Here is an 18,043-nt window from a genome sequence, read left to right as displayed (position 1 = left end):
GCCTAAGCTGCAGGGTGACGAAGGACATATGCGTACAATTCCACTTGAGTGCACGTGGGAGTTGCAGCCCAAGAACACAGAAATGAGAAGTAAAAGAGACAGAGCTCCCATCAAAGTACTGTAATTTTTTTCGAAACAAATAGATGAATCAGAATTAAACTGTGATGCACAGTGAATATATCTATACTCACTAGGACTTTTTTTAATGCATAATTAGATTTTATAACTCATAAATACCAGTGGCAAGGTTGATCAGGGGTAAAGTAAGGGCTGTTTATGCCTGGATTTTTTTTTTCAGTCTGAAGATATTTTTGACATAATGCGCGCGATCCCCTGTTTTATCAGTCATACGATACAACCTATCTCGATCCACACACAATATCATGCACGGGCAAAGTTAGTATTGTTCAGTCCTGTTACACATCGTCATGTCTCACAGAAGTTCTCAGAGGGGGGGGGGGGGGGGGGGGGGGGGGCGATGCTTTACCACGTGCACCGGGAATGGGCTTTTTGGACGTAATGGGAATGGGGAAATTCTCATAGCGTGCACCGTGCACAGAGGTCCGGCGTGCACCGTGCATGGAGCTTTTTCGTAACGTGCACCGTGGATCACCGTGCATGGCACTTTTGGCCTCAATGTGCACGTGCACAGACCCCCCCCCCCCCCCCCCCCCCCCCCCATGGTGACCCTCATGACAATGCATCTTCAACGTTTTTCACGTTCAAGAACTCAACACACAAGCTACCTCGTTCAGTATCTCTCTGAGATAAAAAGCAGTCACATGCGGGGGTGAAAATTCGGTTTGTCCAGCCCTGTTACATTGGTCACCTCAATTGACGTACGTACAATCAACGTTTTTCACGTGCAAGGACTCAACACACTCAACGACAACTGTCCCATCAGTATCTCTCTGAGGTGAAGGTGGTCTCTGCCCAGCCATGGTAGAATGGCTTGCACACACGGTTAGTGTATCTACAACGTGCAAGAACTAAACACACTAGCAACCCCTTTCAATATCTCTCTGAAGTGAAGGTGGTCTCTCCCCAGTCACGTTTAGTGTATCTTCAACGTTTGTAACGTGTAAGAACTGAACACACTAGCTACGCCGTTAAAGTGGTCTCTCCCCAATCATGGTAGAGGTACGGCTTGCACACACAGTTAGTCTATCTTCAACGTTTGTAACGTGCAAGAACTCAACACACTAGCTACCCCGTTCAATATCATTCTCTCTGAGGTGAAGGTGGTCTCTCCCCAGCCACGGTAGAACAGCTTGCACACACAGTTCTATCTTCAACATTCATAGCGTGCAAAAACTGAACACACTAGCTACCCCGTTAAAGGGATCTCTCCTCAATCATGGTAGAACACACAGTTAGTCTACACACACAGTATTCTATCTTCAACGTTTGTAACGTGCAAGAACTCACACTAGCTACCCCGTTCAATATCTCTGAGGTGAAGGTGGTCTCTCCTCAGCCATGGTAGAACAGCTTGCACACACAGTTCTATCTTCAACGTTCATAGTGTGCAAGAACTGAACACACTAGCTACCCCGTTCAGTATCTCTCTGAGGTGAACGTGGTTTCTCCCCAGTCATGGTAGACCGGCTTGTACACACGGCTGGGCAGAGCGAAGCAGAAGTCACGGGGCTGATCGCGGCGGAAGTAGTTCCTGATGACAGCAGCGATGATGACGATGATGAGGAGACCTATGAAGATGGCAAGCAGGATACCCAGAGTGGTGCCGTCAATACCGTACCCCGCCAGCTGAATTCGCCGCAGTGGCGCCTCGGTTGAAGGAACGGGCAGGCTTGTGTTGTCCGCTGAGACAAGAGAGGAAAATAATTGATTATTGAAACAGTTTGTTTGTTTGTTTGTTCGTTCATGGGCTGAAACTCCCACGGCTTTTACGTGTATGACCGTTTTTACCCCGCCATTTAGGCAACCATACGCCGCTTTCGGAGGAAGCATGCTGGGTATTTTCGTGTTTCTATAACCCTCCGAACTCTGACATGGATTACAGGATCTTTTTCGTGCGCACTTGGTCTTGTGCTTGCGTGTACACACGGGGGTGTTCGGACACCGAGGAGAGTCTGCACACAAAGTTGACTGAGAAATAAATCTCTCGCCGAACGTGGGGACGAACTCACGCTGACAGCGCCAACTGGATACAAATCCAGCACGCTACCGACTGAGCTACATCCCCGCCCCTATTGAAACAGATATATATATATATACTAGATGAATACCCGCTTCGCCGGGTAGCCGACTTCGCCGGGAAGAAGTAGAGCTGAATACCCGGCTTCGCCGGGTACCCGGCTTTGCCGGCCGGCTTCGCCGGGTACCCGGCTTTGCCGGGTGAGTGGCGCACCGTACGCGATTGACGCCACACAAAGGAAAACTTCTAAAAATAGTAACGGGAATATGGATTGAGCGTTGTGGACAGTGACCTTCTAAAAATAGTAACGGGAATATGGATTGACGCCACACGAAGGAAGGGAGATAAACGCAAAACACTGGAGAAGATAAGGAAGAGTTACTGGGAATGGATCTGGGAAGATGAACAGAAAAACCAAAATCGGTTCAGCGCTGCGCGCTGAGAGCACGAGTTGAAAATTCTCATCGACCAGGTTGTGTCCGGGGTCTACCTGAATATGCCCACCAAATTTGAAGCAGATCCATGGAGAACTTTGGCCGTGCATCGCGAACACTCACACACACACACACACACAGACACAGACACAAGTCGTATATATATATAGATATATATATATATATATATCTATATCTATATACAGCTTGTGTGTGTCTGTCTGTCGGTCTGTCGGTCTGTCTTTCTTCGCGATGCACGGCCAAAGTTCTCGATGGATCTGCTTCAAATTTGGTAGGCATATTCAGGTAGACCACGGACACAATCTGCTCGATGAAAATTTTCAACACGTGCTCTCAGCGCGCAGCGCTGAACCGATTTTGGTTTTTCTGTACATCCATTCCCAGTAACTCTTCCTTATTTTCTCCAGTGTTTTGCGCGTTTATCTCCCTTCCTTCGTGTGGCGTCAATCGCGTACGGTGCGCCCGGCGAACCTGGCGTACGGTGCGCCTGGCGAAGCCGGGTCCGGCGAAGCCGGGTACCCGGCGAAGCGGGTATTCATCTAGTATATATATCTGTCATAAGAAGATACCTTTGGGATCGACCAAAAGTGTTTCTCCATTGCATGTGCCCTTTCACGAGAGAGTTATCTTGTTAGAAACCGCATTTATACTTGAGCTCTGCCTACAACTATCAACAGACACATAGTTCAGGATCGTTTTTTTAAGATTCTGCGTTGTCAGTGGCAGATGTCACAAATAAGCTGTCCTTCTAGTTGTTAATTGAATGAGTGAGCAACAGTGCAATGCGCGTTTCATTCTGGCAAAACCTGTTTCCTTTCCTAATACGCTTACATTGCCATTTCTTTCTTTTCTTTATTTGGTGTTTAACGTCGTTTTCAACCACGAAGGGTTATTTCGTGACGGGGAAAGGGGGAAGATGGGATAGAGCCACTTGTCAATTGTTTCTTGTTCACAAAAGCACTAATCAAAAATTTGCTCCAGGGGCTTGCAATGTAGTACAATATATTACCTTACTGGGAGAATGCAAGTTTCCAGTACAAAGGACTTAACATTTCTTACATACTGCTTGACTAAAATCTTTACAAAAATTGACTATATTCTATACAAGAAACACTTAACAAGGGTAAAAGGAGAAACAGAATCCGTTAGTCGCCTCTTACGACATGCTGGGGAGCATCGGGTAAATTCTTTCTCGTCCCAACCAACATGGGACTCCCCCTAACCCGCGGGGGGTTTACATTGCCATGCCACGAGTACTGCATGGTGAGAAATATTAAGAATTTGATATGACCAACTGGGGGATGACACACGCTGACACAAATACTCAAATTGCTTCAGAAAAAAAACTAACATCTGGTTTTAACTCTCCTAGGCCAGAATGCACGTGTCCCCAAAATCTGATTCATCCCAACCACCGTCTTAAGACCTCCCCCTTTTAAGACTCTAAGTCTAACTTTTAAAACTTTCATGTTCTTAACGTTTTTAAATGAATATACCGGCCTCTACTTTTGGATTCCCTCTCTTTAAAGACTTGATTTTTTTTCAGAGTTTAGGAGGTCTTATATTGGGTGAGGAAGGAAAGGAACTTAGTTCTTCATAAAAGGATGCTCAATACTTACAACAAGTCTTGCCATAGGTGTTAACAGGACATCTGCAGTAGAAGTCATCAATCCAGTCTACACAGCGCGCCCCCTTCTGGCAGGGACCGGCACGGCAGTCGTCTATGTTCGTCTCACACAGGCTGCCTATGAAACCTGCACGCCGTGACACAAACAGAAGGGATGTAGTCAGCTAAAAGGATCCACAGTCATTCACTACTCAATGCCATGATGACTACTAACAAACAATTCTGTCAGAAATGAAAAAGTATCTGCTAGGCTTCTATTTAGTAAACTGAATTGTTCTGTGGACCAGTCAGTAAGAATCCTGTTCTACGATATGCTGTGTGCGAAACCTTCAAAGTGCAGATGAAATAGATGCAACACAATGTCCTAAAAGCACAAACAATAAAACAATAACTACAACAACAACAACAATAGTATGCCAACTTCTCTTCTAATACTCCAACGGCAGGTAAACACAGCTGTAGAATCTTGGGTATTCAAGTGTTTTAGAAGTCATTCTTACCTTTTGCACAGTTACATCGTGTGGAACCATCTCTGTTCTTCCAGCAGATGCCACCGTTGAGACACACGTTGGTGTCACACGGGATGTACTGCGTGTTGGGAGAAGACACGTCTGCAACAACATCAGACGCCAATTTAAAGATCACGAACGCAACTATACAGTGGACATTAGCATTGCTGTCGACTCACTATCTCAAAGAAAAGAACTCGAGTCAGAAGTAGCAGACAGATAGAAAAAAACAAAATACATTTGTCGTCCAATTTTACTAACTGAACTTAAAATACATGTAGTAGAATCTAAACTTCGCCAAAACATTATTGCAACAAATTTTGCACCCAAATAAAAGCATTAATTCTCCTGTCATTTTATTAAAATTTGATATGCCAGTTACGGCCGTTCACTTGACTATCTGGATCATCTTTTGGATTAAAGATTTATTTTACAGGGATCACGTGACCGCCTCTCAAATAAGGGTACCCTCAAAATCGACTGGACAAAAACGGAAGGGTCCAATTAAAAATCGACACAAAATCACAATAGGCAAAACTTTGCAACTATTAAATGCGAGAAGTAGGCCAAATCATATAGCATTTGGTGGACTGCCAGTTTAAAACCCTTGAATAAGATCGTGTACAGAAGAAGACCTGTTCCTTTAAAGCCATATGTACTCGATGACTATACACGCTAATTGCTTTACCAACAGCTGGAGACATGCTAAATTAAGTTCCCTGCAAAATATTGTGGTCTAGGACCCCTTCAATGTTGAGATATGTTAATTTTCATTTTGATCTGGATCGTCCTATTTATAGATTTGCCAACAGAGGTAGCGTTGACGCAAGGGAAATAACTCCGCGTCTTTGTTTACATCCAAAGTTTTTGAGACTCTAAAACAAGCTGTAATGCATGTATATGGTCCGCGCATGCCGACATATCGTCATTACATGGTCTTATGGTGCGTTTGACATCGATTATGGGCAAACTACACTTTGTAAACACGGGAGCGCGTACAACTACATATGCCTTTAAAGGCACACTCCGCCTCCTGAAAACAGTTCGCCCCACTGTCTCAGATCTGAGATGGAATTTTTTTACACAATACATCACGCATTCACATCGGCCAGCAGATCGCAGCCATTTCGGCGCATATCCTACTTTTCACGGCCTATTATTCCAAGTCACACGGGTATTTTGGTGGACATTTTTATCCATGCCTATACAATTTTGCCAGGAAAGACCCTTTTGTCAATCGTGGGATCTTTAACGTGCACACCCCAATGTAGTGTACACGAAGGGACCTCGGTTTTTCGTCTCATCCGAAAGACTAGCACTTGAACCCACCACCTAGGTTAGGAAAGGGGGGAGAAAATGGCTAACGCCCTGACCCAGGGTCGAACTCGCAATCTCTCGCTTCCGAGCGCAAGTGCGTTACCACTCGGCCACCCAGTGCCTCATGCGAAATAAATTCTTGGAAAAAAACCCACTGTGCACAAAGAGCACCAAGGCTGTTCATTTCTTGTATGTGACCAAGTGGAGGGATGGTCTAATATCGCATACAACCTGACTAGATCTGAGACAGTGGGGCGAACTGTTTTCAGGAGGCGGAGTCCTGGAAAAGTAGGGGCGACCACCCCCAACCAGGCGCGTCCACAGGTGGCGGATAGTGGGGTGGGTGGCCTTCAGATATGGAGGTTAGCTGCGAGATAAGCCAGGCTTGCCAGGACGAATAAGCAGTCGTGGACCAAATAGCGGTGCTTCCAGCAGGATGGGGCAGGGTAACAGGTGGCACTGTTACTCTCAAGAAATACCCCAGGTGTCCAATTACGGGAACACCATGCGATCAAGAGCCGCATTGTGAGCTCTAGCCCTGGGGAAGGTCACCTCAGATAAACAAACCAGCCAGCTATGGCCAAATAGCCGGGTAGACTGGACTCGACAGCCCTGTACAGCCACCAGTCTGGGAGAAGGACCACTCCGATATAAAAACACGCTGAAGTCGGATGAGCTGGGCCATGTATGGCGCATAACGGCAGCTATATAATGCCTCGGTCTCACATCTACGAATGTCACCCGACTTTAGGTAGTCGGCTGGAAGTCGGAAGAGGTCGGCGGAGTTCGTGAGAATTAGCAATTTTGTTTTTGAAAAGTCGGATAGTTCGGAAGGCCCTTCAGACTGTTTTGAAATTTTCAAAACAGTCGGAAGAGCCTCCCGACTCAGACGAATAGAAATTTGTCGTGTGGTTGTCGTAAGCGTGTCGGTTTAGTCGTAAGGCGATTCTGATTAGTCGTAACGGTAGTCGGAGGACTCGTAAGGGTGGTCGGATTTGTCGGTAGCATAGTTTCGTTCGGATTAGTCGTAAGGGCAGTCTGATTTGTCGTTAGGACAGTCGTTAGCTAGTCGGTTTAGTCGTTACACTGGTCGTGAGAGTCGGCTATTGTTCGGAAGTTTTTCAGCCGGGCCTGTTGTAACTGCAGTCGGAATTGTCGTTACTGCAGTCGGAAGTGTCTGGACACATGTCGGATTTGTCGGCCCTAAAGTCGGGTGGTTGTCGTCTGCTTGTCGGCTACATGGTCGGATCAGTCGTAAGGACAGGTCGGGAGTGAAATTTGGAGCCGAATTTGCATCCGACACTTCCGACCTAGCCGACTTAACTATCCCCGACACTTCCGAAAAATCGTATATGTGAGACCGAGGCATAACGCATCAACGCTCAAATGACAGGAGGCGGAGTGGGCCAAAGCTCGTGGTTTCACTCACTGCATATCTTGCCGGCCACACCATCAGGACAGAAGCAGTAGAAGTCATCGGTCCAGTCAATGCAGCGGGCAGCACCCAGGCAGGGGTTGGGACTGCAGTTGTCAATGTTAGTCTCGCACAGATTGCCTTCTGTGCCTGTGTCAAGACAAATTAATACAGTCATTAGCAGACTCATAAAGCTTACCAAGTAGAGCCGAAAGGACTTTAGAAAACACACGGCTTGTTCACCTTTTTTTCAAAACACACTTTTGAGAGTGCTGGCGTGTGCTGATAGTGTCACGGTCTTGTGATCAAGTACATGTACACAATCCAACAAGGGATTTTTATCTGACATTGAGCACGATAGTAACTGTCTTCTTTGCAGTAACCTCGACCTTTTTCATTACTGATCAAGTTTTTCATTCAGCGTAGAGATACATCAGAAACATTTTATTGATGAATTCCTTGTATGTTCTGTTATAAACCCGACACTGCCCAACAGTTTACGTTTTCTTTTTCTTGCCGTAAAAACATGCAAATTGCTATGTCTTGAGTCCTCTTGACCTTCAACTTTTCTTATTTGACCCTGACCTCAGTCTCCAACCGAGTCCACCTGAGGTACGGGACTACTTCCCAAGGCTTTGAACGACCTTGATTTCACTACGCTCTGTACATAACAGTCGTCCACTAAACTGTTAATAAAGTTACCTGTATGAGGTATTGTAGTTTAAACAGTAACATTTGACTAAAATCGTTTAAAAGAATCTTAAACAAATGTGGCAGAGCGCTACTTAGAGATCAAACAACCAAAGGGAGGTAAGCGCTTTAAATGCATACGACATGTGTAATGGAGTAATCGAGAGTTATACGGAACCAATCTCCTGGCACCTGAGAGAATCGTGACAACAATAAGGATGGAAGTCGCTTGTTTATTTCAATGCTTGCTATTCTCGCAGGTGCCAGAAATTGGTTCCGCATATGCGCATATTTAACTCTCGTACAAAATCGTTTAAACCAAACGACCCTGACCTTTCATGCAGGCGCATCGGTAGCTGTTGATGCCATCCAGACAGACGCCCAGCTGCCGGCAGGGGTCGCTGGCACACTCGTTGATGTTCACCTCGCAGTTACGTCCCGTGAAACCCAGGGAACACATGCAGATGTAGTCCACACCTGACAGCTCCTTTAACACAGATTGGACAAAAAGAAGTTAAATAATATGCTGGGAATGGGTATCTGGTTCTTTTTTGTAATACAAAAAGAGGATGAATACATCGAATTTTAAGCTCCAAACTTGTCGCGAAAATATGAACGTGTGTGTGTGTGTGGGTGTGTGGGTGTGGGTGGGTGGGTGTGTTCGTGTGTGGGTGCGTGCGTGCATGCGTGTTTTTTCTCCATGTTTCTATATTTTGTTTGTTTGTTATCTGATCGTTAACTTGTTCGTTGCCGGTTCCTTATGTGTTTGTTTTGCAACATTCAGGCGTCTTACCTGACACGTTCCGCCATTCATACATTTGTTGTTACAAAGGCGTTCTGCACAAGAAAATAAATAGTAAAGGTTACTCACAACCCTACACTGAGAGATGAAACATCGCAAAAATACAACTACCAGATTCGACCATTCGGAAAACGAGATCGAGATGCCTCGCCCCCACATGCGTGGTCAGCTCACCAGTTGCTCAAAAAGCTTTTACACCCAAGAGAATTTAACATTAGACTCAGCCGAGACAACCGCCAAGGTTAAAAATAAGCAATGTACACACACACACACAGACACACGCACGCACGCACGCACGCACAGACACACGCACGCACGCATGCACATACACACCCATTCACGCACATACTGACACCCACACACACGTAAACACACACATTCACGCGCGCACACACGCACTCACACACACTCACACACATACACATTTAGTACCAATTGCAAAATTTTAACCAAAAAAATCTTCTCGAGACTCACCTTGCTGACACCTGTCCCCGAAGTAGCCCTGCAGACAGGTACAGTTAAAAGACGCTGGTTCCGGCTGGGTGCACAGACCTCCATTCTGACATGGCGAGGACGCACACTCATCTATCTCTGTAATTCAATAGGTTTTCTTTTCGTTAATTATATACGATACTGACACATGCACAGCCTGACGATGACCCTACGAGTAATTCATCGGGTCACTGCTTAAAGCCCCACTCCGCCTCACATGAGGTTTTCAGAACGATGGAATCTTTCACAAAATAAGCAATTCTAAGCTTATGGAACACACTTGCAATAGCATTTAACAGCATTAAATGACACAGTTCGCTTGGAAGGCTGTTTAGCATATTATGTGTCAACCACACACCCGTTCTCGTGGTTTATTTAACCCCCGAGCCATCGGGGCCCCGTGTAGGTCTAGCGCCATAACGAGGCTTCCGATTTCTGTGGGTAGAAGTCCGTTTGTCCACGCAAAAATAAATTCTTTGAAAAATGCTCGTTCTTTATGGGTGTTTTCCAGGGGTAAGTGTTTGAACAAAAGGGTAGTTGTACTGTGTGTAAAAGCCTGATAGTGTCTGTGGCCAGAAACTGATGGTTTACCGGAGGCTGAGTGGGCCTTTAAGAGACCAAAGCCACCGAGACAAACTTCATTCCGTCAGAAATCTTTCTTATTGTACGTGGTATAGTGACAGAACGTTAACATAAACCATTATTTGCAATGTGAGTGACGGATATAGTGAGTGAACGAGTAAGTACGTTTGGTAGCGGGCTCCCACACTGACCTTGAGAACAGTCGGAGCCCTGAAAGCCAGTTCTGCACGTGCAGGAGTAGGTGCCGGGCAGTTCCTGTTGGCACGTTCCGTTGTTTGTACAGGGCTCAGACGCACACTCGTCGACGTCTGAAAACAACTCCATTTTAAAATAAACACCATTTATGCATACAAAACATCGGTTAAGTTATACGCGTAGCAGACCATACATAAGCACTGACTTGCCGGTGTTAGCACATAGGTCAGACGTACATAACGTTAATCAGTATCTGAATGAATTCAACGCCATTTTGTAAATAAACAGCATTTTACAGTGGTACCTGTGATGTAAGGCCTCTCCGTTGAGCGGACACCTCCCTTGAGAGGATAACGTTGTCCCTTTCTCAATTATGTATACCTGTCACGACAGGCCACCTGCAATTTACGGGCACATTTAGTCTCAATGGTGTCCTTTCACCACAGGTACCACTGTATAACAGACCACACCATTTAATAACAAACAACAAGGTTTGCCATTTTACAACATATAATTCTCCAAACATCTCACCGACTTCGAGTCATAAATAAGCGTCGCCAGTATGTGCCAGCGGCTCACAGAAACGCTGGAAAGGCCCAAGATTCTGCTGTGAGCACTAGCCACCATGCTGGGTATTAGTAACCAAATCTGCTAGAAAAAACACTTTAAAACCCGGATTTTGAAACGTTGTCTTGACGACAAACCTCACACGGAGCTTATTCTTCCACTCCACAAGCGTTGCCAGTATAGTCATATGCCAGGCTCACAGACACACTGGGAAGGCCCCAGATTCGGATGTGAGCACAGTCCGCCAGAGAAAAAAAACCATCTGAATTTCGGTAGATTGTCTTGTCTAATTCTCAATGAACCAAATCCACTCACCCACTTCACAAGCGACGCCAGTATAGCCAGGCTCACAGGCACACTGGAAGGACCCTAGGCTGGGCTGCGAGCACTGGCCATCATTTTGGCAAGGCTGACTCTGACACTCATTGATGTCAACGCCACAGTACAAGCCAGTAGTGCCCACGGGACAGGAACAACTGTAGCTGCCTCCTTCAAGCGAGTTGCACGTGCCTCCGTTACGACAGGGCTGTGACAGGCAGGGGTCTGTCTCCGTCTCGCAGAATGTGCCGCGAAAACCTATGAGGAAAGAGACAAATAGGGTGAAAGACACAGTGACAAGCTGTTGATCCCTCGCAGAAGTGTTCACCACAATGATTATGCTTGGGACAGGCTCTTCAGACGGCTTTGCCTCACCGGCGGTGCCCATTCCTGAACTGACAAACAATAGACTCGGTGATCAATAGAAGGTTAGCAAAGGGCCACCTGTTGCAAGAAAAAGAGCCAGGAGACAAATCAGAAACATTACCTCTTGTTGTCAATGAGCCGAAATAGGTGACAGGACCCGAAGATGTGCTTCCGGACGCACCCCCCCCCCCTCCTCCTTAAAAGATTTTAACTTTTTAAAGGGGATCAAGATTCAGTTTTATCAAAATTTAAAGTAACAAGACAGTGTGCGAACAAAATTAGCCTTTCAGAACCTTTTTCGCTTTACTGTGATATACATAAATGTAAATACAATGTAGCTTTTAACACAGAGACCACCGTGTAAACTGAGAGAGGAAACACAATTGAATAAGTCCCGAATAGCCACCAAATAGGTTGAAGGGACTTGAAAATCCAACAACCAAGCAACCAACCCCAAGAGGTACACCGGTCCAAGATCAGTGTAGTGTGCCAGGACTTACTTGTGGTGCAGTTGCAGAGGAAGGAGCCCGGGAAGGGCTGGGTGCAGACGCCGCCATTCTGGCACGTGACCGTGGCACACTCGTCAATGTCCTCGGTGCACGTGTCACCCGTGAAGCCTAGTGCGCATGCGCAAGAAAACGTGCCCGGCGCCCCCTGTGAGCACGTGCCTCGGTTCTGGCACGGTCTGGCGGCACACTCGTCTATGTCGCGCTCACACTGTCTGCCTGCGTAACTATAGATGTGGAAAGGCACAATTTGACAATCAGTTCAACCTAATGTGAAAAGGCACAGTTTAATTAGCAATCTGTTGAACCTAATGTGAAAAGGCACAGCCTAATTAGCAATCTGTTGAACCTTTAAGTAATTGTGTTGACAGACAACGCTAAAACGGGACAAGTAGCCCAGATGGCCAGGGTGTTAAAAAGCAACTAATAATGTATGTAGCACTCCGGACCCTGAGTTCTTTTTGTGACAGCACTTCGATAAAATCCGTTATTAAAGCTCCCCAGCCATGGCATCATATTAGTCAATGCGATCTTCTACAGCTTGGGCAAACTGCCAGCATGTCCAATTAAGTTTTCGCGCCTGCACGACGTGACAGAGAAAGCTGATGACGCTATTCCCATCATATGAACCGGCTATAAAGCCTGATATTAATTGGGTGAAGTCGACTTCGCGAAGTGAACTTCACGAAGCTCGCTACACAAAACTTTGTCATTGGATTTTCCATAAAAAGTCTTCGCGAAGTCAACTTCGGGCTTAACTTTAGGTTTTCCAGACCGCTTGTATACCTTCTGTATGGACTCGAATGAGCTATCTATTGTTCAATTCATAGTACGTACGTAGCACTGGTCTGATGTATGTGACACACTTACCCAGGCGCACAGTCACAGCGGAAAGTACCAGGGTCAGGGTCGCTGTATGTAAAACACTTACCCAGGTGCACAGTCACAGCGGAAAGTACCAGGGTCAGAGTCGCTGTATGTAAAACACTTACCCAGGCGCACAGTCACAGCGGAAAGTACCAGGGTCAGGGTCGCTGTATGTAAAACACTTACCCAGGTGCACAGTCACAGCGGAAAGTGCCAGGGTCGGGCTCGCTGCACGTGCCGCCGTTTCTGCAGGGCTGAGAGGCACACTCCTTGATGTCCTCCTCACAGTTGCGACCTGGTAAACACAACATCGTCAACAATGATCGATTATTTTCACACAGTAACAGCAGCTTTTTGTCGGTCTTTTGGACTGTCTTCTGTCTGTCTGTCTGTCTATCTGTCATATATATGATTACGGGCTCGGCAACACCCAGGCCTAGTAACCCATAGCAACCATTCCTAGCAACCACAATCCCTTTTGACTGAATGATATCAACCAAGCATACTGTGAAAATCTGATGACTTGCACCATGAAAAAAAGCCTTTTGTTTGTGTGACAGGGGAGGCTACCGCTTCTTTCACAGCAGACTCTGCACCCGAGTTGTTGGCCTTTAAGTCAACACCGGTGGATTGTGGAATTCTGTTTGTGATGGGGTCTGGTGGTTTCCGATTGTCTGTATGTTCATGGAAACCTTCGGGTTTGCATAACAGTTTTTATAGGACTAAGAAATTAGCCCTAACATTTTCAATCCTGTTTGATTGCACTTCGCCTTCCGAGGTGATCGTAGTGTTACGGCACTCGGTTACATCTGGCGCTGCGAGCAGGATGGGACTCGGCATGATAATTATGTTCAGGTAATGGCATAATATACTGTTCAAAAAAAGAAACGCATAGTTGCTACTTGCCAAATTTGTTTTATTTTTCGAAAAAATTAACAGAAAATCCAATATTTAGATTATTTGTTTGAAATTTGGTATGGACACAGTTGAATGCACACACAGTTCATTTGCATCTTCAAATCAATCAGTCAATCAATACGATTGGGTGCCGAGGCTGTCAAGTCAGTAGGGGGTGTGACTGCCTTGAGCAGCAACAACTGCCCGGCACCTTCTGGGCATGGACTGGATCAGATGCCGGATATCTTGCTGTGGGATGGTGTCCCACTCCTCCTGAAGTGCCTGCAATAGATCGCGGTGATTTGCCGGCGCTTCTTCTCGCCTGCGCACACGTCTGTCCAATTCATCCCAGAGGTGTTCTATCGGGTTCATGTCTGGCGACATGGATGGCCAGGGAAGCACCTGGACATGGTGGTCGGTGAGGAACTGGGTGGTGAGTCGTGCTGTGTGCGGGCGAGCGTTGTCCTGCTGGAATATGGCATCCTGGTCAGCCAGAAGAGGAAGGGCGTGTGAGCGCAGAATTTCCTCCACGTATCGCTGGGCAGTTATGCGCCCTTGGACGTGTACCAGGGTGCTCCTTCCAGCGGTATTGATCGCCCCCCACACCATGACGCCTCCACCACCATGAACGGGTGCCTCATCCACACAGTTGGGCGCGTAACGTTCGTTTACTCTCCGGTAGACCCTCCTCCGACCATCATGTCGCTGGAGCAGGAAGTAGGACTCGTCGCTGAACCACACGTGTCTCCAGTGATTCCGGACGGTCCAGCGAAGGTGCTGGTTGCCCCACTGCACTCGGTTCTGGCGATGGCGGCGGGTGAGGACAGCTCCTCTGTGAGGTCTGCGAGCTCTCTAACCAGCTTCATGCAGGCGGTTCCGCACGGTCTGGTCCGATAATCGGTGTGGCCCGGGGAGAGCCTGGACAGAAGATGAGGCCGACAGGAAACGATTCCGGAGGTGGCGGAGCCGTATGAAGCGGTCGTGAGCAGCAGTTGTCGCCCTTGGTCTTCCCGCTCGTGGCAAGTCAGCAACGGAGCCAGTGGCTTGAAACCTGACCCACAGTCTACTGATGGTGCTCTGGGACACGTGGAAGTGCCTGGCGATTGCACTTTGACTTTGGCCTGCTTGTAAACGACCCAATGCAATTTGGCGGTCTTCTCTGCTCAATCGGGCCATCTTTCGTCGCTGAATTGTCGTCTGATTTCTTTGTGGCGAACAATCCGCTTTTATGGGTTTTGGAAGACATGGTGAGAGCTCAATATTCCCCGAGTTTCACGAGATTACACTGAAGCATGACGAGTGGTCATGCCAAATGAGCAATTTTGACATTGTAGCCACTGATAACGCATGCGTCACGTGCAGAGCTCACTTGTGGCAATGGACGAAAGGTCGACGACCAGATAAACATTTTCTGCAGTTTGGTGGATATCCTTGTAGCCATATAACTAAATTAACCAAATATTACAAGCTATGCGTTTCTTTTTTTGAACAGTATATGACCTTACTGAACATTTTTCGTGCTGTTCCCATTCTGCGAACTTGGGATGGACAGTGGTCCCCCGGTTCGGAACTTCGGGACGAAGTTCATTCAAACGGGGGCGATTGTGACAGGGGAGGCTACCGCTTCTTTCACAGCAGACTCTGCACCCGAGTTGTTGGCCTTTAAGTCAACACCGGTGGATTGTGGAATTCTGTTTGTGATGGGGTCTGGTGGTTTCCGATTGTCTGTATGTTCATGGAAACCTTCGGGTTTGCATAACAGTTTTTATATGGCTAAGAAATTAGCCCTAACATTTTCAATCCTGTTTGATTGCACTTCGCCTCCCGAGGTGATCGTAGTGTTACGGCACTCGGTTACATCTGAATCATCGACTGACAAGATTTTAAAGATTAAAGAACACTACCTCAGCCTTTCACTAATCCCTGGCTTCCAACATAACGCGTCACGAAATTAGTCTTACACAGGAACAACTCTTTTGTTGCCCAATTCTACAACAGATTTGGAAGAATTTTGTTCAAACGATTTTTTCAAATATTTACCAACATACAATGAAATGCCACATACACGTAATCATTACAATAGAGCACAAGAAACTAAGTTCATAGGCAAGCGATGGCCATTCAAAATCACAAGAAACTAAGTTCATAGGCAAGCGATGGCCATTCAAAAGCACAAGAAACTAAGTTCATAGGCAAGCGATGGCCATTCAAAAGCACAAGAAACTAAGTTCATAGGCAAGCGATGGCCATTCAAAAGCACAAGAAACTAAGTTCATAGGCAAGCGATGGCCATTCAAAAGCACAAGAAACTAAGTTCATAGGCAAGCGATGGCCATTCTTCTTCTTCTTCTTCTTCTTCTTCTGCGTTCATGGGCTGAAACTCCCACGTACACTCGGGTTTTTGCACGAGTGGAAGTTTACGTGTATGACCGTTTTTACCCCGCCATTAAGGCAGCCATACGCCGCTTTCGGAGGAGATGGCCATTCAAAAGCACAAGAAACTAAGTTCATAGGCAAGCGATGGCCATTCAAAAGCACAAGAAACTAAGTTCATAGGCAAGCGATGGCCATTCAAAAGCACAAGAAACTAAGTTCATAGGCAAGCGATGGCCATTCAAAAGCACAAGAAACTAAGTTCATAGGCAAGCGATGGCCATTCAAAAGCATAAAGGAATTCGAGATGTTGGGAAATAACTCTGTCGGGTTTGTATGTGTTGCTTTTATCAAGTTGAGGCAAACTTTCCCACGTGACGTTATAGGCCAGTCACTAGTGGAGGGTGTGTCTGAAACACGTTCACAGGGCGCATGTGTCAAAATTTGCCTCAACAAAAGCAAGAGTATTTACTCTTTCACAACCCAAACAAAACCGACAGAGTGATTTCCGGAGTTTGTCAATTACACAAACAAGTCGCGCTAGACGATGTTAAAACATTCTGTCAAATCTTCACTAAACGGAAAAAGACGACACCAACCTCTGAAGCCGCCCGGACAGACACACTGATACGTCCCGGGCCGGTTAGAGTTGCACTGGCCGTTGTTGAGGCACGGTCTGTCCTTGCACAGGTCCAACGCCCCGTCGCACGTGGGGCCCGTAAACCCAGGTCGGCAGGCACAGTTAAACGTGCCAGGCTGCACGCCGTTACTGCACGTTCCCTCGTTCAGACAGGGGAAGGAAGAGCACTCGTCAATGTCGTCCTGACAGCGGTCGCCGGTGAAACCGAGAGCGCAGATACAGCGGTACGTGCCTGGAGCAGACTGCTGGCATGTGGCTGCGTTCTGGCAGGGCCCTGAGGCACACTCGTCTATGTCTTCCTCGCACCGGCTGCCCGTGAAACCTGACGACAAAAGGGAAAAACCCTCTTCTTGAATAGCATAAGTTCATTAAACAGAAGGTCGGCTTGCGACAATAATAAAGGTGACTCTGTTCAGGCCGTATGACGTCAGTAACACATGAAATGTAGATATGTCATTTACACAGTGTGACGTCAGATACTTTAATGTTATGACGTCATAGGAGCAGGATGAGGTTACTCAGAGTCACCAGTCCCACTAAGAAAGCACCGTCGTTCTGACAGTACTGACTGGGAACAGAACTTCTGAGATCAATTCCATAATTAGACGTCCTTCTCTTGTCACCGTCATCTCACCTACCCTACGGGGCAGGTTCGCTTTAAAATTCCATGCTGAGCTCATCGTAATAGAGAAGATTCCAATGATAACACTGAGACATTAGTACATTTATTATTACGTCAATTTCACATTATGACATCATCTGATGACGTCAATACTACATCACAAGGTTTAATAAACAGTATGAAGTTACGTAAACGCTATGACGTATTAGGGACTTGATGACATCACTCATGGTCGAGTCACTTACCAACAGGGCATGTGCATTGGAAGGAGCCCGGCTGGCCGTTAGAGCATGTCCCGTCGTTCTGACAGGGTTGGGACAGACACTCGTCTACGTCTTCGTCACAGTTGGTGCCCGTGAAGCCGGGGCTGCAGTTACACCTGTATGTGCCACGCCCCAGTTCCTCGCAGGTTCCGCTCAGACAGGGGTTGAAAGGTGAGCAGCCAACGTTTTCTAACTGACAGTTGTTTCCTTCGTAACCCTGAGAAAGGAAAATCATACCAACCGGTGAGAATAGCTGCTACATACGTTGGCTCACATGTTCTGTACTTCCTCTTCGATGCCTTGACGGCGATTTTTACAAATGTATGCTAGCGGAAAAAAGAGACACAAATTCCTTGGTTAACTTTGTACTGATGTATTGTCCA

The 18,043-nt window shown here is 46.7% G+C and overlaps 1 protein-coding gene across 1 annotated transcript in view; it reads right to left on the bottom strand.

Annotated features, from left to right (window-relative positions):
* Positions 1–679: 679 nt before the first annotated feature.
* Positions 680–18,043, bottom strand: part of LOC138953312 (fibropellin-1-like) — a 30,671-nt gene continuing 13,307 nt past the window's right edge. The window contains exons 14-26 of the mRNA XM_070325112.1: positions 17,643–17,877; positions 16,735–17,097; positions 13,052–13,160; positions 11,993–12,225; positions 11,124–11,384; positions 10,238–10,354; positions 9,447–9,563; positions 8,964–9,007; positions 8,504–8,657; positions 7,496–7,630; positions 4,741–4,851; positions 4,233–4,367; positions 680–1,823 (exon numbers count right to left, since the gene is read on the bottom strand). Of these exons, the coding sequence (XP_070181213.1) occupies positions 1,558–1,823; positions 4,233–4,367; positions 4,741–4,851; positions 7,496–7,630; positions 8,504–8,657; positions 8,964–9,007; positions 9,447–9,563; positions 10,238–10,354; positions 11,124–11,384; positions 11,993–12,225; positions 13,052–13,160; positions 16,735–17,097; positions 17,643–17,877 (2,280 nt within the window). The 3' untranslated portion in view covers positions 680–1,557. The remainder of the gene's footprint in view (positions 1,824–4,232; positions 4,368–4,740; positions 4,852–7,495; positions 7,631–8,503; positions 8,658–8,963; positions 9,008–9,446; positions 9,564–10,237; positions 10,355–11,123; positions 11,385–11,992; positions 12,226–13,051; positions 13,161–16,734; positions 17,098–17,642; positions 17,878–18,043) is intronic.

This window comes from Littorina saxatilis, linkage group LG17 (assembly GCF_037325665.1).
Source record: "Littorina saxatilis isolate snail1 linkage group LG17, US_GU_Lsax_2.0, whole genome shotgun sequence".
Classification (NCBI taxonomy): Eukaryota; Metazoa; Mollusca; class Gastropoda; order Littorinimorpha; family Littorinidae; genus Littorina; species Littorina saxatilis.
The sequence above is the reverse complement of the archived record's forward strand: the minus strand, read 5'-3'. Positions and strand labels throughout refer to the sequence as shown.